Consider the following 22,358-nt stretch of genomic DNA (forward strand, 5'->3'; position numbering starts at 1 on the left):
TGCATGTGCATATATGTAGCCACGCAGCAGTCTTTGTAGTGACACTGAAGGCCAGTTTAAGAACAACAGAATTTCCCCAAATTACGGGTTTAAAATCTATACTTGGCAAGCAAAAGATGTGCATCGTCCAACACTCGTTAGTAAACCTCTCATCAAAGCCTTCTGAGACCCCTTTCTACAAGCAAGAAATCTTCGTGTTCGAACTCCAATTCATTGCCAACAGTTTCTAAAGAGTAAATTACCCAACATGCAGTTGAAGTCGCAGTGAAATGAAAAGGGTAACAAGAAAAATGAAAAGGGTAACAAGAAAAAAATAACAGCTGAAACAATCATTCCACACATAATTTGAAAAAACAATGCAAGACTTAAGGTACGTAAACCATAGCCCTCATCTGTAGGTATCCACATTATTTTCAATTATAGTTTAAAAAAGACAAATCTTTTTTCCATTTACAAACCAATTTGACATTAATGTCATCCCGTATAAGTCAAATTGACAGTACACCATTTTGCTTTGAAGTTAATCACAAGATGGAAAATATAAAAACTGTAATACTGTGTGTAACATCATAAGACGGAAGTACAAAACTGTAAATACTATGCATAGTGTAACATCAAAAGACAAACCAAGAGCTGACCAACAGCATCACCAATGTCCGTTTAACATCTTAATCAGCCCATTCAACTAAGCACGCACACCAGCACCATATACATTCAAATCCAGACCCACTTGAAAAAGAGTCTGAGCTCGTTACCGGGAAAGGCAAAACTGCTTTGAAAGTTACTGTGACTACAGCTCTAATAAATAAGCCAGAGAATCCAGCAAAATGATTTGAAAGTTAATGTGACTATAGCTCTAGTAAACAAGCAATAGAAACCGTTGTTGCTACTTCGAAGTCAAAAATATTTTCTCAGTTAGAACAAGAGTAAAGGGATTTATCTGAATATATTTTAGAACTACTCAAGGATCAGTTCAAGAATCAGCAAAAAAACATTGTATCGCAAACTTTAGGGTGTAACTTTGGGAGCTCTGGAATATTGCCACCTCCTGATGCAATCGAGCCTTCCCCTCTTCCAGACCGAGAGGCAGATTCTGAAAGGTCCTCAGCCTTTAAGAACTGTTGCATTTGCGTGGCAGCTAGATGGGCATAGTTTATTGGAGCCACTATATACAATTCAGCAATACACATTAGAACCATGAATTTTCATTTTACAATTCAAGCATAAACATCAGAATCACGACTTTCAAAATGAAAATTCTATAGAAATGCTTGAAAGACAGAACTCTGAAACGAAAATTAAGCAGAAGTCAATGAATTTTACTCAGACACCTTTTTGGGAGCAACTAACCTGCAGATATTGCTGTCGTACTTCTTTGATACCTGTGACAGAAAATACATATTACAATAAACTTAACACTAACTACAATAGAAATAGCATTGCAGGTAACTAGATAAAAATCATTTACAGTTTACTCTTACACATATGATAAAGCATGAACAAGATTTTGAATAATGTCTACACCAAACTTGTTTTCATCAAGTAGTACATGGTAATGTGTAGGCCTTGATGTCCCCTACAATTAAATCATCAAAGGAGAGATAAGAGCAATAAACAGATATTTCTTGCATCTTGAGAAACAAAACAGAACTTTTTTAGCACTGTATGATAGTATGTGGTACTCACAATAGGCCCATTCTGTGGACACAGAAAGAAATCAAAATTTCGTGGATGGCATATTTGTGTATCCACGATAGTTCCTGCAGCCAAGAGCGCGTAACAAAATAAAAGATGCATTTAGAACTGTGAATTCCATTTCAGCCTGATGAGAGCTTCTCTACATTTACTGTTTAATGGTTAATCTGCCTTAATAGAAAAAAAAAATTAGGCTTTTCCATTAGATAAATCAAGTATTCAAAAAATTCCAAATCATTAAGTAGAGCATTTTTCCCGCATATACCACGCTCTGCATCGGGAATAGAACAGTTTAAATAAAACTAAAAATATCTAACCTGGTTGAACGTTGCCCTTGGATTGATTTGCCTGAAACAGCTTAGTATGATGATTCTTTTGGGCAATTATCAATGTAACTTTAGGCCTATACCCATTCTCAATATGATTGCATGCCTGACAGTTCACCCAAATAAGCAAATTAATACATAGCGATCTGAGATGAAAAAATTCAATCTTAATAAGAAAAGAAATCCCTTTAAACAAAGTAGAACAACCTTTAGTATAGCTTGCAACTCATTGTTCAAGACCTGATCAAATTGCGACTCACTAACTCCGTCTCTGTAAATATCCACAGAATGGGTATCCTTAAAAACCAATATAGAAAAAGTGCACATTCCATCCTCAAAGAGGACCAATCATTTATTTTTTATTTGAAATCCATTTTGTTCACCTGCCATTAATGGGAAACAACACGAGGTGTTCTTGTTGATTCTTGTTGATTCAGGAATTAAAAGGAAGACATGATAAGAAACTAGAAAATAAATGCAACAAATATAATTACATCAAAAACTTCAATCATTGTCGTCCAGTTACTAGATAGTCTCCATACTGGACATAATTTTCTTACAAGAAAATCAGTAGGGTCCTTTATCTTATGATCATGGATAATCACAGCAATCAAAATGCCCAAGTGAAAAATATGACCCAAGGTCTAAGTTGTAGATCCTTGTCATCATCATAAAGAATCACACAAAATACCTAAAAACACCAGTGCAATATGAACCAAGGTCTAATTTTCTTGTGTATTTCAAATTTATAAATAAAAGCAAAAACAATATAGGAACAGAGCACACATTTCATCCTCGAAGAGAAGCAGTCATTTATTTGATATATGAAATCCATTTTGTTCACCGAGGTCTAATTTTCTTGTGTATTTCAAATTTATAAATAAAAGCGAAACAATATAGGAATAGAGCACACATTTCATCCTTGAAGAGAAGCAGACATTTATTTGATATTTGAAATCTATTTTGTTCACCTGCCACTAATGGGAAACAACACATGAAGTGTTCTTGTTGCTTCATGAATTAAAGAGAAGACGTGATAAGAAAATAGAAAACAAATGCAGCAAATATAATTACATCAAAAAACCTTCAATTATTCTTCGCTGGGTAACTAGATAGTCTTCATATTGGACATAATTTTCTTAAAATCAAATCAGTAGGGTCCTTTATCTTATGATCTTGGATAATCCATGGATAATCACAGCAATCAAACTGCCTAAGGGGAACCTTTGCAAATATGGACCAAGGTCTAAGTTGTAGATCCTTGATCTCAGCATCATAAAGAATCACACAAAATACCTAAAAAACCAGTGCAAAATGAACCAAGGTCCAATTTTCTTGTAAATTTAAGATCTACAAATAAAAGCCAAAAAAGCATATAGCACGTGGAGACATCAAAAGTCATTTAGAATTAATAGCCTTAAAAGAAAGACTCTGTCCACAAATAAAAGCGAAACAAGCATAGCATGTTGAAACATAAAAGTCATTTTGAATATATAGCCTTAAAAGGAAGACTTATGATACAATGTCAATTAGAAAAGTGGGAAAGAAAAAGTAGCAAATTAAGTACAACAAGACCACCAATTAGATCTGTCTTTGTACCATCCCTGCATACTCATAATATTTAAGACAAATATTTTTCCAGCTATGCAACAGGTTGTTTGATCTATTGATCATTGAGAATCACACAACTTAACAGATAGCAAAGCCTATGCAAGTATGAACCCAAGTATAATTTTCTCATAAATTTAAAATCTACAAATATGAACCAAAGTCTAGTTTTCTCATTAACTAAAATCTAGAACAAAAACCAAAACAAGCATACCCGGTTGACTGTAAACAATTACACTCAATACCCACTTTTTAAATATTGGGCCTGGTCTTTTTGATCATGAATACAATATCAATTAAAAAAGAGGGAAAGAAAAAGTAACAAATTAAGTACAACAAGACCACCAATTAGATCTGCCTTTGTGTGATTCATAATATTTAAGACAAAAAAATTCTAGCACCACAACAGGGCACTTAATCTAATGATCATTGAGAATCTAAATATTGGGTCTGGTCTTTTTTATCATGAATACGATATCAATTAGAAAAGAGGGAAAGAAAAAGTAACAAATTAAGTACAACAAGACCACCAATTAGATCTGCCTTTGTGCGATTCATAATATTTAAGAAAAAATTCCAGCACCACAACAGGGCACTTAATCTAATGATCATTGAGAATCACACAACTTTAAATATAACAAAGCCTATACAAATATGAACCAAAGAATAATTTTCTCATAAATTTAAAATCTACAAATATGAAGTTGAACGGGAACCAAAGCCTAGCTTTCTCATAAACTGAAATCTAGAAAAAAACCAAAACAAGCATACCCTGTTGGGTGTAAACAATTACACTCAGTACCCTCATTTCAAACATTGGGCCTGGTCTTTTGGATCGTGAAGAATCGGTCAAAACAAAATATTCAAACAAAGGCAATCCACACATAATCCAACATAAAAACAATCGCACCCAATCTTCAATGATCATGCAACTGGACTGGACCATTCAATAAATTAGTTCCATAAAATGTAAGGATCGGTAAAACTTCTGTACCTGAAAATCACCATTTGTAGAGGCTTCCGTCCAGAACCTGATGGTTTGCATGTTCTATAGAAATCTAGGAGCAACTCACTGTAAAAACAAGATTAAAGACATGGACAATGTTAATGGCAACTTTGCAATCATATTGCACAATAAAGAGCATTGCAAAGATGATTAACAATGCAGAAGACAATTCCAATGACTAATATCGCAAAGGGGCAATACTTGATCATGCCAGCATCAGTCATTTTGTCATCTACCGAGGGTCTTGGTTTATACAGAGCTTCAATCATCTCGACCTTTCGAGATTGGGTCCTCACTGAGGCTTTGTATTTTGAAATCATAGGCCATTCTCTAGAGGAAACAACCTATCAACAAAATTGTTTTGAAAACAATTATTTCTTAAAGGTCATACCACCTTAAGCATTAAAAAATGAGTACAAAGAAAAAGACAATAGCCCACAGATCCTGCATGCCTTCTAACAAACATAATCTTAAAACATGCACATTAATTTTCCACGAATCCAATCTCCTTAGATATTTCAATTTGAAATCTGATCAAAATGTAGAAAGAATATAAATCACATTCACTTATACAGCATTTTTTTGCCATTCATTGAATTTTACATTTTGAACACACATCCACTATTGCTCAAACCAAAACAATCAGAAGCCTGTACAATATTGTATGACATGTCATCTGATTAAGAACTTGAGAAGTACTGACAGTTTTACCAAATAGAAACATTCCATTTCAATTATCCATAACCTTCAGTTTTACCAAATAAATTACATTTCTATTGGAGACCTTACTAGTTATGCAACTAAGTATCCATATCCCTCAGTCTTACTGAATACGTCACATTTGAATTGGAAGCATTGATAGCATTTTCCTAAATACTTACAGCTGCAATTGAAGGAGTATCACCATGTCCTGGAGAACCATGTGAAACATCCATACCAAAAATGATTGTTGGCACCTTGGATATGCCTGGTATAGAAGTACTATATTCTAAAGAAAGAACAGAGTTAAGCCCACCAACCTGAACAAACGATGTAATAGTTAATTAAACGTTATTAAGAACAAGCAAAAGACAGTACGATTGCAAATAACATTTATTAGACTGTCACTGTTAGCCTACTTTCATATGTATTTAGTTAGAGTGGCATACCTTAGCATTTATTTTCAGAGCTACATTTGTATAAAACTGATCGTTCATTTTCCTTGATGGAACTATGCACTGATTCACAACACCATTGTCTGAAAGGAACTTTTTCTTCCAAGGACCTTACAGAGTTAAGGACAAAAATGTTCCACGTTCAGTAAAAAAAATTAGAAGTAAAATGACATAACTAAAACAGGAAAAACCGATAAACAAACTATCAAATTACCATAAAGATCACTTGTCTTCCTTTCTGGTAGAAGACACAGCAGAAAAACGGGTGGCTGTGAAAGCCTAGATTTCATTTGATCTAACATCCGATCCACCCTATCCACAGGGTTAGCATGCGAATAACTTGGATGCTCACAAAAAATTTGGCCAACCCGCTCAAACTTCTGCAGGAACCAAAAAATACTTCATTAATATACTGCAAACACAAGTTTATCAACTATACTTCACTTTTATATACTGCAAACACAAGTTTATCAACTATACTTCACTTTTATCAGAATACCTACCAATCCTTTTCTTTCACAGCAACGTTGAAGATCATCAGCAATTCGCCTACATTCATTCTCCTGGGATCTTGTGAAATTAACTACAACCCAGCTTTTAACTTCTGCTGGTTGATGCATGGTCTAAAATAAGGTTTTTCCCACCAGTTAGACCATAACAAATAAAATAAAAATCATTCTCATATGTGAAATTAACTACAACCCAAATTTTAACTTCAGTCAAAATCATGATCTAAAATAAGGTCTTTCCCACAAGTAAGACCAAATCAAATAAAAACCAAATTTCACATGTAAAATTGAAGAATAAAAACCTTATTGTTGAAGTTCCAACGACCCCGTTGTGGGACTTCTTCATTGTTGCCTTGCCCAAATTTCAGCTACGCACAATCACATGGTATGAAATAATTAGATGGGAAAATGGCCACATATTTATCAGGGCTATATACAAACCTTTAAATCAATCCCCATTAAAAGGCTAATCATTAAACCACACAATCATGCATGAATTTAAATAATATTTTGTTATCTACTTTATTTACTAACTATTCTTCTCCATGTGTTTATTAGTAGAAACGAGATGCATTCCAAAAATAATTGACTGTTCAAGGTACCCTACCTTTGGTGGTTCAAGAATGCGGCCATCTATGGCCATCAACTGTGTATCTACATTAATGTTGCATGCTCTCAAAAGTGGGTCTGAATTGTAATCGTTAGTCTTCATTGCCTGGATGATAAGTAAAATTACAGTTTGCTCTCTCTTTTGAGAAACACAATCAGCTCACAGATTAAGTGTGCTTACCTCTTGCAAGACCCCCATTCTCTCTTCTGGGGGCTGTCTAGATTGCTCAACAAGAGAAGTGCGTTGAGAAGTAGTGAGACCCTTTGTGTATCTCTGACCAGGAAGGATCTCACAGAGCTGCCCATTGAACCAAAGATAAATTTAACTTGAAGCTTGATTTTACTCAAATTTCCTGCGAGCAAATAATTATGTAACCAACCTCTACTGGGAGATAATTAGGTCGTTTAGCTCTACCCACATCCACGCAAGGTAAATCAGCTGAATATCTTAAATTCATTTGTTTGGTATTCATGTAGTAGTCCAGAACTGTCACCTCTACTGTTTTAGGTGGAGACTGGGTTTCTTGGGTTTCTTGATTATTCGGATTTCTTACTTTCAAAGAGAATCTTCACATAAGAAGGTTAAAATATTTAAATGTTAGCAATACAAAACTACAAATGGTACGGATACACAAAATACCTATAATTTCATACTAAAGAAATAATAATAAGTTTGGAAATAAAATAAAGGGAGGATTATAAAGTAGTCTCAAAAGTTTATACAGTTGTTCCTTGCACTTTTTCTCACTGAAACCCAAAATCTTAAATTCCATATTTATGTGAACTGCTTTTATTCGGACCCCCTTCAACACTCTTCTTGCCTGCAAGATGACAAAAATATTCATATAGTTATAGCAAGGCAATGTATGAAGGGAATGTGTGAAGTGAACCACAACAGATCGAAAAGCCTATGGTCAATAAATGAGCAAGCATCTTCAATGATGACAAACATAAGAATACAAAACTGAAATACATAAAAATGCAACATTGAAATACAAAATTGCAAAGACACAATTTACCTTCAACCAATCAACTTTCCCTGGATGGTCAACATTTTGATTATCTAACAAGAATTGCACTAAAGGACCGTGCTTAATAAGCATGGTTGTTGAAATATCTGTCCTTCCAACAACAAAAGAACTTCATTAAATTTCTAAATGATAAAAATCCAAGCATGGCATCAATTTATTTGACATGTTTTATAAAGAAGGAAGAATTTATTGATTGTTCATTGTAAGAAGTGCCTTCCAACTGTTTGTTTTGGTTCCTTCCAACCATCTTTTATTCCATAAAAATTTAACCAAAAAAAAATCAAATATCTTGTATCAATTGCCATTTGTGTTGAAATATCTGTCCTTCCAACAACAAAAGAACTTCATTAAATTTCTAAATGATAAAAATCCAAGCATGGCATCAATTTATTTGACATGTTTTATAAAGAAGGAACAATTTGTTGATTGTTCATTGTAAGAAGTGCCTTCCAACTGTTTGTTTTGGTTCCTTCCAACCATCTTTTATTCCATAAAAATTTAACCAAAAAAAAATCAAATATCTTGTATCAATTGCCATTTGTGGATGGCGTAAGAAGTATAACTTGTAAAAGGAATGCAGTCTAAATAATAACAAGTGAAGATAGGCTTACAGACAATAGCCGCTTACAGATCAAGGAAATCAAGAAACACATCTTTAAATAACACCTATTATGTAGGACTCAGGTTCAGTCTCACAAAAAAAATTTAAATAACTGCAAATATTTCTAAAATATTTAAGTGTTAATATGCAACCATTTTAGAAACAATTAAAACCCACAGTCAATACTGCACTGTTAAAGAATAAAACAGCAAAGTCATATCGCTGAAATCCAAAGTACAACCAGTGGGACAATTTATGATTTTTTCAACAATCAAGGGCAATCTACCAAATTAATCGAAAATATCAGTAAAATGCACTTTTGAAACCTTCACTTCCCAACAATTATTATTTCATAGAAGTTTGAGAAATAAAGTAAACATGGAATGAGATATATGACCAACACAAAACATATCAGATGAATGTTCCATATGGAAGAACATAAGAGAAATGAGAAACAAACATTGAAAACAGATAATCCAAATGAAATCACATGAGACCAATAGCTAAATGCAGATCCTAGTTAAATCAAGGAACTTAATTTCTTGATTTTCAAGCGATATTCATAAACTAGAAAGAAAGTACAATAACAGTCTTGATGTTTCCATATTCCATAAAAATGTCTGTGAGTACTTCTGGTATACGTGAATCTCTTGCAGCAATTTAGATCATACCATGATTCGTCTTAATGGATGATGAAGGAAACCCTCTGTTGACGGAGTACAGCAAAATTCTAAATATTTATAAAATAGAAATTCAATTTTCAATTTAATGAAGCGTAGCCCAAAGCTGATAAGGTACTATTAATGTATGAACTTCAGAAAACCTGATCAGCTTTTTCACTCAGCATTATGCTTAATTCTAATATAGCATATAGTCAAATGAACTATAAAGTGAAGAATAACCTAAAGCCTAGTCTGAACAATTCACATTGATAGACTTATAAGAAGAGAACAAAAAGTTTAAAATTTGATGAGAAGAAAAATAAGAGGGCAGAATATAACAAACAAAATAAGGGTTGCACGAGCAATAATGAAACCAATGAAGTGAATGAAACCAAAAGGACCATCCTCCCTAAAACCACAATAAGAGACAGCATCCAACACATTTATCACCCCAACCATAGCAAAGTATATTAAGAAAACCAGTACTCACCCATATTAAGAGACAGGCCCTTCTGTGAAGGCCTGAAACTAACATGGAATCCCTTACATCCTTGAACACCACCTCCCAGATCAACTAATGGAGCAAAGCTCCAGTGAAAAAAGCTCTGTCTTACCAATAGAAAGTTTCTGTAGAGAGCAGTTAACTGTTAATCACATGGGCAAAATGAATAAAACCCTAAATTAATTTTGAAACTATATCATTACCAAAAAAGTCAAGCATCCGGATAAGCATTCAACCATTTGCCAAATAATTATGTAATTACATACTTCATGCAAATCAAACAAATCATGTAATTACATACTTCCTGGCAGCATGCTGCCTGAGAATTATATCCAAAACTCTCAAAGCATCCTGGCATTTGTCAGATAAATCCCCACGTAAAACAGCTTCAAGGGATTTCATTGAGATTTTAGCAGCAAAATTAATCTCCACCTTGAATTTCTCTGCTCGGTCATCTCTTCTCATTTTCTTTCTCCCGTTGTCACCAGCCCCAGATCCACTGATTGAAAATGGAGAACACTCACAGATTAGACAGAAGAAAGCGTGCATTATTAGCATGACAGCTCATTATAAATAACAATGCTGCTTCAAAGGAAAGAAATACTCCACAATTTGCAAAACACATACAGCCTCAGCATTGCATGAAATGCTTACCTGGCAGCCTCCCCAAGAAAAACAGTAAATTCAGTGTTTTGTTGAGGAAGAGCTCCAATAGTAAACATACTCTTCTCTCCATCATAAGCAAATTCTTTGCCACTCAGCTCCGTCTGGCCATAGACTTCCTTCACTTTATCCATTATTTTCCTTAACAAGGTCTTGTTAATAATTGGTCCATGATCACTACTGATTGTAACCTGAAATCACCAGATGTAGTGCAAGTAAAAATGTCAAAAATAGCACTCTCAAATCATATTGTGAAATATATGCTTGAAATTTATCATGATGGGCAAAGTTATCTCGTTATGCCCTGAAACTATAACAAATGGCATAGAACTTATAATGCTTACAAGAATCTAGGTCAAGTCAATACAGATGAATTACAAAACAAGGTAAAAAGTTTGCTCACACTGTAGTGAAAAGAATCTTGAAGATTTGAAAAAGCTACACCGAAGTGATTGGACAGAAGCTTTATGGGTCGACCGGTTCGGCCCTTACCAGGTCTTGTCATTGGAAGCATGCGAGGGGCTGGGGGCCCTTCTGTAGTTTGTTGAAGGGGCTGAGGTACCTGCTGGGGTACAAATCCTCCTGGGGGGATAGGGGGTGGAGGTGGTAGATTCTCTGCAGCTCCTGCTGCTTCCACCGGCATTGCGGTAGGTAAAGCTTCCTCTCCAGACATAATGTATCCCTTCCAATTTAACTCTGTATCACAACTATATATACAGAACTACTTAATGAAGAATGTCTCATGTAAATTTGGCTCCTAAAAGATCCCAGGCACAGAGCCCCTGAATAAATCTAAAAGGCCCAAAAAGCCAATATCAGTGAAGTAAATGTGAACACATTTTTAAAGCCCCCAACCAGACAATTTTTAACCTCAACTAGAAATGTATTTTAAAATTACACAACCAAATATAAATTTCTCGTCAAAACCGGCCACAGAGAAAAGGCAGAAAAAAGTCACTAAAACAAGCTTTCAAAAATTCTGAATTACAGACGGCTTGACAATTTCTTTATAGCACAAATGAAATGAAATAAACTGAAAATAATCACAAGGCGATTTGATACAAAGCAAAACACTACTAAGCACATTCAATAATTCCTGAAGTTCTGTCATTCTTTTCCAAAAATCAAATTCAAGAACAGGACTGATCTTTAGAACTAATGCTCCAAAATTCATGGAAGATCTCTTCCCCTGTTAACAAGTACATATCAGAGGTCATTCCAACAGTACACAGACACAAAACCCCACTAGCTGTAGTGAGATAACAGCTGAAACAAACGCTAGTTTCCAAATGACGCACGCATTTAACTGAACATTCACAAAGAAAACATTTTCAAACTAGCGTTTCCAAATTAAGAAATCATTCAAATTTAAAAGCACAGAAAACACTGCTCTAACACAGTGCACCAGTAGATTAATTTAAAAACCCCAAACCGAGGCAGCACAAAGCTTAATATTGCAGTCTCAATATCTCAAATGCAGCAGGGTTCAATGGTTGCTCAAAACCCAAAATATCCCAAATAAAATAACTCCCAGCTTTGAAAACAACTGAAAAGCTTCTAACATGCAGGGCAATGCAGTGCAGCTTCCTAAGACTCAAAAACCAAAGCTGGAAACTCGCTCTATACAGTGCTACTTAATTTACCCCTTTAAACCTAAAATATTCTGAACAAATCGCACCCAGCACTCAAAACACTACAGATATTTTACAGGCAAAATAATACGAAGATCTCTAAAATCTGGCGTTAAAGGCCCAAAGCTAAATACGCAATAAATATCTTCAATAAAATTACACCTAGCACTAGGTCACGGCAGAACTTCTCCGGGCAATACAACAGTTTAACCTTGTGTCAAAACCAAGCAGAAAAAATCACCCTGAAGCACACGGTAATACAAATAAAATTAACCTCAAATCCTGCATTGTTCTAAATGTAATCTCCAATACAAGGGTAACCGCTACAAAATTTTCAGTTAAAAACAGCAATTTCTCTCAATTAACTCAAGTAAGTTCCATTTAAGAGCGAAAAAAATAAATTTGAAGACCAAAAAACACCCATAAAGAACGAGAAACAATGCAATCGTTAACATTTCAAAAACAACTAGTACCAACGGAAATGATTGTCTCGCCACATGCCGGAGGCTTAATTGTAAATTATATGCATTTGAAAAACGACGAAAAAAAAAAGAACGGAACTCGAAAAAATGGAATGCCAGTGTACTGCAACAGACCCCTCTATAAATGGCAAGAGCCGCCCTTGATACCTCTGACTCTGCAAATCGTACAAAGCCCTAAAAATAATGATGATCAAACGCCTATTCCAAATGACAACACCATATGCCGTGCATAGCTAGCTCCATCGCAGAAGACTGTTTAGCCAAGTTTTAAAGAGGTTTAACCCGCTGTCGACACGGTTAGTTTTTATGCAACATCGAGGCTCCATCTACTGTCACAGAGCTTAGATATGCCGGTACTACAAAATCAAAAGGTAATGCTTCTATTTAATTTTTTCTTTTAAGTTCCGGGATTATATTGTTGTTCCTCATCGTAAATAGCTCTGGTTTTTATTTTTAAACCGTGTCGGTATGTAAAGCAAAGGAACAAAACTATAAACTATTGACCTCAATTTTATAGAATGATGCACTCATGGGTCATGCCACATCTAGGACAGGGACGTCAGCAAAGTTCCAAGCAATTTTAAGCTCGATCTGTTTTATCTAATTACTTACTTTGAGACATATGAATCTGGGAAGAAAGCTGTGAATTACGGAATACGAACTCCCAAAAATTGGCATACAAATCGTTATAACTATTTCCCCTCGGAGAGAAGAAAAAAAAAAGTGCCTCGCAATTTCAGAATTTTTAATTAGAAGATAAAAGAGTCAACGAATTAGGAAAAATTGGGGTCTAGACAATAGTTAAAGAGACTCGCACAACTGCAGAATTTCACAACAAAAAACAAAAAAAAAATTAAAATTAAATATAGCTAAAGCGATAAAATTTCTGGGGAAGTCAATCTCCACCATTTTTTGTTCATAATTTCGAAGGGATTATTATTATATTTATTTGTAAGATTTGATCGACACATTAAAATAAATAATAATAAATAAACTCTAAACAGATCACATCCCCCCTTCCCCAGCAAACAATGTGCGAGCATAAAAATAAAATTGGAAAAGTAATACCTCAGATACCGAGAAAGTAAAGCCACCAGCACATACAGAAATTCCGTATCCAGACATTTTTTTAAAGTAATACCTCAGATACCGAGAAAGTAAAGCCACCAGCACATACAGAAATTCCGTATCCAGACATTTTTTATGAATGAGAATATCCGGAACCACCCGTCTACCATTACATCAGAAGGGTTTCATAAATCGCAAACTGTAAATCATCCAGAAAATCTGTAAAACTAGAAAGCTAAACATAGTAGAAAAAGGCAAGAAACCGCAAAGAGTTTAGTGTAATCCCCATCATCTGCGGGAATAAAAATGTACCCCCACTCCTGTTGCACCTGCATGTTCAAATTCCCCCAAATAAATCCTCATAACATATTTCCCAAATACAGACCCGCTTTACTTGCATGCTTAAATCCTTGCTTAAACCCAAAGCAATCCTCTTCACATGATGCTGAGGGCTTTAAACCAAAAATAGCTTCAGAAATTCAAAACCCTGCCCACCATGTTAACAGTTACGGCCAACATTGACACTTATTACCCTGCGGACTTGCCTATCAACTTAAAGAAATGGATAGTAGAACAATATACAAAAGTAAATGGAAAATTTCACCGTGACAGCTTAGTTACAGCTTGAAATACACACAGATTAAATTTAATCTACAACATTGACACTTATTACCCTGTTGGACATGCCTATCAACTTCAAGAAACGAATAGTAAAATAATATACTAAAGTAAATATAAGATTTCACCGTGAACCTCGGGTTTGCAAAGCTAAATACATTTCATAAAACCTAGAATGCAGCTTAGTTATAGCTTGAAATACACACACAGTAAATTTAATCTACAATTGAACGCAATAATCTACAATTAAACGCAACGATACGAGAAAATGTCTTACTGAACATTGAAGAATCTGACACCACTGATCAAAGGATCGGAAAAAGCAAACACAGATTGGTGAATAAGATTCGATGCCTGTCAAACATACACAGAGCATGCCGCTCAAAACGGCCCTAAATGCACTTCCTTTACATTGCTTTTTCAAACTTTTTTAAAAAAATTCTACGTCCTCTCCTTCGTAAGAAAGTGCATTTTCGTGCTGTATAGACGTTGCCCTCAAAACGCCTCTGCAACTTTACATATTAAGCAAACGAGACCGTTTACGCTCAGTAAAGAATAGACCGTACTAAATTCACTCGTATTTCTATATAATACTACGGAAAATTTATCCTCCTGAAAGAAATATCAACCGCTAATTAATTATCAAAGTTGAAGAAAACATACCTAAATTTTATGTTCAAAGTAAAGTCCTCCGGATATAATAATTAGCCAACTAATTAAAAAATATAAAATAATAATAATAAAGGTATTTCCTTAGTGCAAAATAATAATAAAGATATTTCATTAGGTTGGGGAGAGGAAAAACAATGCATGCAGCGAAAATTTTGAAAAAGCAAAAACTAATGCAGGAAGAAATCCAGAATATACCTTCGAAGTCAAAAAGGATGATGTCATTCTCAGCTTTCCGGTTAGCCTAATTTACAGCCCTTAATATCAAAATAAACAAACGGCCAAAAAAAACCTTGAAATTTGTCAAGGTAACTTTTCACTAGCTAATAAATTCACGGAGTCTTGCTGCTCAAACAAGAGCATGGTAAATAGAAGTCGGATAAAATAAGCCAAAATACAAAATTCAGAATTTCCCAGTGCAATTCTGCAAAATCAGACAAAGCCTTCCTATCCAAAACACGGGAAAAATTTACGGCACATATAGATTTTCAAATTTTACCTTTCTTTTCCATTCTTCACAAGATTCGTTGAACGCTGGGCAAATTGAAACTTAAGCCGAAATTCCAGTGACTCAAAACTGAAGGACAACAAAAATAGTGTCAAAGAATGGAAAAACGCGGTAAAATACCCCAGAAGACGGTTCCCCTTCAAATTTTCCAAATGCCTACAACCTAGAAACTTCTTCCGCGCCTAAAATTGCCACAATTTTTCAAGCCTGAAAATAAACAATTCTCCCCTCAAAGGCACAACTTCAAAGAAGCCACTAATTCTGTTAAGAAAACTTAAATTTAGGATATAAATATAGAATATTAAAAATAAAGCCTAAACGTTCTACCACTCTACTTCGAGTAACTCCAGCTTAAAAGACTCAAACAAGACTAAATACGTCGCATTACGTCACTTTATAGACTACTCGTACAATGCGGCTTATCTTGCATGCCAAATCCCCAATATTTCCCTTAGAAAAGCAAATGCATTACAGCAGAACACCTTGTAAACGTTTTCTATATTTTTAGGAAAAAAATATGCTCGCTTATGTTACTTTACAATACAATGCGGCTTATCTTGCATGCCAAAACCCCGCTATTTTTACATAGAAAAGAAAATGCATTACAGCATAAGTCCTGTAAACATTATCTGTATTTTTTAGGAATAAAATATGCTCAATACTCTTTACAGAATGAAAATCTCCTAAAACCTTTCATAAAATTATACAAGAAAATAATAAAAATGTATCTGCCAAGAAAGTCCTTTACAAAAAATGACGTATAAGTTTCACAAAATTGTCTTCGCAGAAAGAAAATCTCACAAAAGCTGAATTCCCTTGACAGAACTCTCACGAAAAACTGCAGAGACAAAATCATCTTGAAAACACTCAGTTAGGACCCGAATGCATATGTTTCACTCCAAAAAATTCTGACTTCAGAACAAGATCTCACAAAAACTAGGTCTGATAAAAACATCTGAAGAACACAGGTACTTACCTAAACGTCTTTCTTCTGCGGATTGGAAGGAGGCGGGAATGCGTACAATTACCACGGGGAGCTTTATAAAGCTACACAAGTGTAGCCAGAAGAGATTGTAATTTCCTAGAACATCATTAATTCACACAGTAATCGAGGCAAGAATAAGACGCCATCTCCGCCGTCTCATGCACGAGCTTCCATAATGCCCACTACTTCTCTGCATTAATTTATTATTCTTATCGAACACGAGTAATAAGGCAAACGGTTTTATTCAAAAACAGCAATCGGATTTAACAGCCTAGCGGTGCTCCGCCATTTCAGGACTTCGATTTTTGAAAAAAGAAACAAAAAAGATTGAATAAGTAGTTGATACGGGGCCGGATGTCATAATGCAAAGTTTATTTTTTAATGGAGGGACTCTGATTTTGCAGACATGGATCTATGTTTCGTGTGACAATCGATATCTTAATCCCCATTTATTAGAACGACACTGTTAGTGATAATCATACATTATAATGGTCTCTATTGCTTGTTTTATATTTATGTTTTTTTTTTAAACCATTTTCTCTAATAATAACATGTAGTCTTTTATCAACTATATTTTACTATAGGTGGCACTTTTAAACAAAAATTGTAAGAGAGTATAAATTGAATTTTTTAATATTTATAATATATATGCATGATAAATATGTATTATTTTATTTTATATATGTTTCTATTTTTTGTTTGTTTTTATTTAGATATGTTTCTATTTTGATGATTGTATATTTATATTTATTCATAATTTTTCTCGAAATAAGAATAGAATGAATTTTAAAAACTAATTTTTATATTACTTATTACATAATTTTATTAGTTTAAAAATCTTTTAAAGTAACATGAACTTAGAAACTTTTTCTTTTATTTGAGAGTTTTGTATATATTACTAAAATATAATATAAAGTGATAAGTAGGAGATGATTTCCACAGCTAGTCAAATTGTGATGTGAATATCAGGATTTAACTGTGTGATTTTTGAGTCAAACTCGATGACCCATGTTTCATGAGTAGTGATTCAACATGAATCCATCTCTCATGAGAATAAATGGAACACTTAGCACTCATTGGATCTAGGTGATGCTCACAGGGGTGAAGCACCGGGACTTCCCGGGAGGTCACCCATCCCAGTACTACTCCAGCCTGAGCGCGCTTAACTACGGAGTTTCCTCCACAGTTAAACCCAAAGCTTGCAACCCCATTTGCAAAACCTTCACCAAGTGTTGTGCCTTATGAACCTTCTTCATTAAAAATTTTGCACATATTATTAATCAATATTTATTATTCTCATCTATAAATTATTTAAATTTAAAATGATCTCTTAAATTATCTTAAAACTAAAAAGAATTGACAATCAATTTTTTATTTAAAACATAAAATGAAAGGCATGAAAAAGATTTAGCCGAAATCATATGACAAGTAGGGGCGACTGTCAAATTCAGCCTGTATAGATTGATTAAAATGTATAGATTGATTAAAATTAATAGCTAGCATTTGTATTTATATGAGATATGTTGATAAGAAAAGAAAGGTGAAAAAAAACTAAAAAGCTATGTTAGACAATGGATTTAAATATTTGAAGTTAAAAGAAATATAGTTTTTATTATATGTTAAAAGATGGTAGTTATGATTATTGATTTTGATGTAAATATTGTAGTTTTATAGGTGTTATACCTTCAAATTATTAATAGATTGATCAATATATATTAGGAATCATCTTGGGTGGTGATTAATGGTAAAGATTGACAAAACATAGCACATAACTTTTTATCATCATCTTGGGTGGTGATTAATGGTAAAGATTGACAAAACATAGCACGTAACTTTGTATAATGATCAATGCCATAACTTTCCTTATATAAGTCTAATAAAATAAAAATATAGAAGAGGACATTCTCATACATTTATGATAACTATACTTGAATGAAGAATCATTCTAGAAGTTAAGTCTAGTCTAGTCTTATTGTCAAATGATGGTACTAATTCATATTTTACCATTGAATGTAAGTAAGAAAAATTGGTACAATTGTTGTAGATTAATGCCACTCTATCATTGTACCAAATTTGAGGACTAAGCATTACTTCCTTTCATTTTAGCATGATAGGAAAGGGTAAAAAATGAATCATTTTCCTAGGTCATAAGGGTTGTACAATCTTTATGAACAGTAATTAAATTTATGATATTTTAATTTCAATGTATTGTATGAATTAATGTAATTGCCATATGTTTCTAAGTGTAGAAAATTGTTTTGTAATGACTAACAAGTTTGGAGGATTTTTTTTCATTTGTTAGTTGTTCTTGTGTATAAGTTTATACGAATATTTTTGTCCAATTTTCGGTTTATGATCTCTATTTTTTAGGAGATTATTAGGTCTCTTTTTTTGGCAATGAATTATTTTTATCTTGATTGTGCAAATGCTATAGGAAATGATGATTTTTAATATCAATGAATTTCTAATTGTTTTTGAATAATAAAGTAGCCAAAACAAGGGGGTCGACCCTTACAAAAGACAAACTGGCCAAAAATCAGCAAATTACCAACAAAACAAAAATTACCCCCTACTATTGCTTATCAAAACAAAGACATCATTCAAAGGAGCATAATAATAAAGTCTCCCAGGCATCCTACTAAGATTGCCTGGAACAATATTACATGAAATTTTTATTGTTGTTTTAGTGTGATTATTTTTACAATTCAAAATTTAAGATAGGAGGAATGCAAGCCCTCGAAGAAACATCAGTTAATTGCTTCAAAGATTAGAGAACCTTGAGGCAAGATTAAAATTGGATGAGTCTTAAAAGGAACTATAGAACTTGGTGAATGCTACTAGGGTATCGAACCCAATGGAAAAGCTTATTAAGGCATTGGCAAAACAAATTTTTTAGATAAAGATTCATATTTTTATAATTTTGAAAGTAAGCAAGCAACCCAAATGTGTCTTTAGATTAGGTCGAAGAATATGAGATGTATTTCCAAATGGAAGATATAGATGAAGATGACTCAAAAAGAGTAAAGATCATTGCCTTCAAGTTGAAGTCATGTAGCTCCATGGTGTGAAGATGTTTAGAGTTTGAGAAGAAGGTGAGAAAATATATAATTCAATGTTGGCTTAAGATGTCAAAACATTAGAAAGCTTGATTTTCACTCTCATTTGTACCAACAAAAAATTATTTAAATAATTTTTAAATTTAAACAAATTGATCATTCAATGGACTTATACTAAGTAGTATATGAGGCTTCAAATTGAATGTATATCCAAGAGTTTCAAGGACAAGCAATAACTTTGTATGTGAGTGGGCTTACATTTTAACTTCAAGATGAACTTGCATTGGTGTGAGTTTTATAATAGATGAGGCGTGTATGAATATGTCTTGAAGGCAAGGGAGGAACTAAATAATAAAGAGAGTAAAAAAGGTGAAATTTATCAAAGAAGACATAAAGAGGTTTTCTTAGTACCTACCATGAATGAGGAGCTAGAAGAAGGTAATAATGTGAAGGTTGACTTTTTAGAGGAAGGAAAAGCTTTAGAGGTAGATTATGTGGACAATTATAGTCAGAAAGAGTGAAAACCCTTGAATTGTTTATGTATGATGAAGCCCACAAGGTTATAGATTAGCCTTAAGACCCTAAAAGGGTGATGGTATCCTAAGAAGAAATAAAACTTTGATTAGATAAAGTTGAAGTTGAGTCAGGTGAGAATCTCATTTACAAAAAATTGTTGATATCTAGAAACAAAGAAACCATGGAAGTTGGTTAAGAGAGGAAGATCATGTTTCGAACAAATGTAATGGAAGGAAAAATGTGAAATGTGATCATAGGTAATGGATTTATCAACAATCTAGTAACTATAGAAAAATTTGGTGAATTATAGCTTCCTTGCATTCCACAATCTAACCCCTACAAGATTTTTTGCTAGAGAAGAGTCATTGTGTGCTTGTTCATAAGTATTTTCTTGATTCTTTAAAAAATCATCCATATAATAATGAAGTGATATGTGTTGTGGTGTCAAAGGATACATGTAAGTTTTTTGGTGGGTAGCACATAGAAATATGACTAAAATGTAATCCAAAAAGGTAGGTAGGATAGTTATGAGGTTCGACATAAAGGAAGGAAAACTATCATAAAACCCTAAATAGAAGAAAAAGCATTTGAAGTGGTAGCTTTGTCTCTTCTTATAGAAGCTTGATTTGAGATTGAAGAGAAAAATGCAAATTGGCCAAGAAGGGAATTAAAGGAAAATTTGAGAGAAAAGGAGATAAACTATTAAGAGAATGAAGTTCAATCAAAATTTGAGGCAGAGCTTCAAATAATTTCAACTACTGTGACTATTAGTGAACCTCAAAAGGTAAATAATAAAATTTTAGTTGATTGTGACGTAATTAAAGAGAATAGTGAATTGTAGGATTGTGTGCATGATAAAGAATAATATGCCTTGGATCTAATTAGTAATTTCTTAAAGAGTAACTATTTAACTTAATATAAAATAAATTATGTGATATGTGATTGGAATAAAGGAAAATATATCAAGTCTATTAGATATTTTTCATAGCATTCTACTTTTAGGGCTTTGTATTTTTTTGTTAGTCCAAAAAAATGGTGGAATCAACACGAGGGTCCTCCCAACAACAAGACCAAGGTTGAAAATTTTGGTAATGGTTCAAGTTTGTGTCAAGGAACTTCATATAGGTAGAAATATTGTCATATTTTTTGAACTAGGAGTTTGGGACATTTCAAAAAGACAAGGACCATAATGTATCTATCATATCTTTCCAAGATAGAAACTCTTTTTGTAACAATGGCTAGTTGTAGGGATTCTTCATTCCCTTTAAATTTTCTCTTCTTCTTTTTCACTAATCTTGTGTCTTGATTTTGCTAGTTTGTCAATCCTACTTTTGGTTTTCTTTCTCCATGTTTGAGGAGATTTTGGGGTTCCTTATACGGGTGTCATGAAGTTTATTTTTTATTTTTTTGGCTTATAGATGCTATCAAAAAAATGTTGATTGAATACCAATGAATTCTTAGTCTATGTTTTTTATTAGTTTAGTATATTTTTACTCATGTATTCATAAAATAATAATCCCTTGGTTTCAAATTTATTATCTTTTGGATTAGAAATATTAGTGTTTGTTTAGTTTTAGTAGTTGTGTGTGGTTATGGTGTTCTTAAATAGAAGTTGAGTTGTGTCTTTTTGAAGATCAATTTGTAGATGAAAAATGTTTAATCTACACCATGAGTCTAAGAATATGTTGAGCTCGAAACAAACTAGGAAATGAATTTAATTCATGTTGATGAGAAAAAAATGCAGGTAAAGAGTTGGAGATTGTAACCAGACTTGGTTGCTTAGCTTGATTTGTTCTTTATATCAATCCAAGGGATTGTGAACTTTTCAAAGGTGTAGCAGATGTATACCTAAGAGTTGAACATATAAAGATGAGTATCACACAATGCATCACTAATCCTAAGAATTAAAAGTTTTTTTCAAATAAAAATCCTTTAAATTTTTAAAATCCATCTAAACACATCAATTAAATTCTACTTTGAAACAACACACACTTAACAATTCCTTAAATCAACACACTATTTAAATTTTGTTTCAAACCAATATATACACCTTAAATTCTACTTTAAATCATCAACCAAATTGATCTAAATTTTATCCAAACCTTCATGATCAAAAAGAAAGACGTAATACAAGATTTTCAATTAGAGGGTTCTGGTGATGGGATTTTTTATAACCAAGGGACAAGACCTACAATATTACAGTGTCAAGATCTAGTAGTGAAAACTTTGTCAACTACTTTTTCCTATAAGGTTATTATAACCTTATCAATTTTGTGTATAATTAATATGAAGACATACACTCATCCCACAACTCAATGATCATTAACTTACATATTAACATAATGTTTCTAAATTCACTCGTCAAATAGATTTCACACCTCACCCAAAATGACATAAGAACAAATCCAATTAATGGTCAAGGAGTGGATCATTTCCCCTACTTAGTAGATTGAATAAAA

The 22,358-nt window shown here is 33.3% G+C and overlaps 1 protein-coding gene across 16 annotated transcripts; it reads right to left on the bottom strand.

Moving 5' to 3' along the window:
- Window positions 1–581: 581 nt before the first annotated feature.
- Window positions 582–16,750, bottom strand: LOC149559312 (protein argonaute 4B-like). Of its 16 annotated transcripts, none has more exons than XM_089833233.1 (24): window positions 16,319–16,353; window positions 15,334–15,411; window positions 10,770–11,073; window positions 10,358–10,557; window positions 10,005–10,202; window positions 9,692–9,828; window positions 7,927–8,024; window positions 7,631–7,728; window positions 7,288–7,474; window positions 7,089–7,205; window positions 6,906–7,013; window positions 6,601–6,666; window positions 6,293–6,412; window positions 6,004–6,169; window positions 5,784–5,899; window positions 5,517–5,654; window positions 4,837–4,979; window positions 4,624–4,701; window positions 2,229–2,292; window positions 2,013–2,127; window positions 1,687–1,760; window positions 1,482–1,576; window positions 1,351–1,382; window positions 582–1,165 (listed from the first exon to the last, which is right to left on the bottom strand). In XM_089833233.1, exons 3-24 carry the CDS (start codon window positions 11,037–11,039, stop codon window positions 981–983), a joined length of 2,805 nt encoding a protein of 934 aa, XP_089689359.1. In that variant the 5' UTR covers window positions 11,040–11,073; window positions 15,334–15,411; window positions 16,319–16,353; the 3' UTR covers window positions 582–980. The 16 variants fall into 16 exon arrangements, with proteins under 16 accessions (XP_089689359.1, XP_089689373.1, XP_089689362.1 ...); XM_089833247.1 differs by lacking the exons at window positions 15,334–15,411; window positions 16,319–16,353 and adding exons at window positions 14,443–14,677; window positions 14,829–14,874; XM_089833236.1 differs by lacking the exons at window positions 15,334–15,411; window positions 16,319–16,353 and adding exons at window positions 14,443–14,677; window positions 14,829–14,874 and having other exon boundaries at window positions 10,770–11,158.
- Between the last annotated feature and the right edge of the window lie 5,608 nt (window positions 16,751–22,358).

This window comes from Cupressus sempervirens, chromosome 5 (genome assembly GCF_028749045.1).
Source record: "Cupressus sempervirens isolate cs-2001-9-10 chromosome 5, ASM2874904v1, whole genome shotgun sequence".
Lineage (NCBI taxonomy): Eukaryota > Viridiplantae > Streptophyta > Pinopsida > Cupressales > Cupressaceae > Cupressus > Cupressus sempervirens.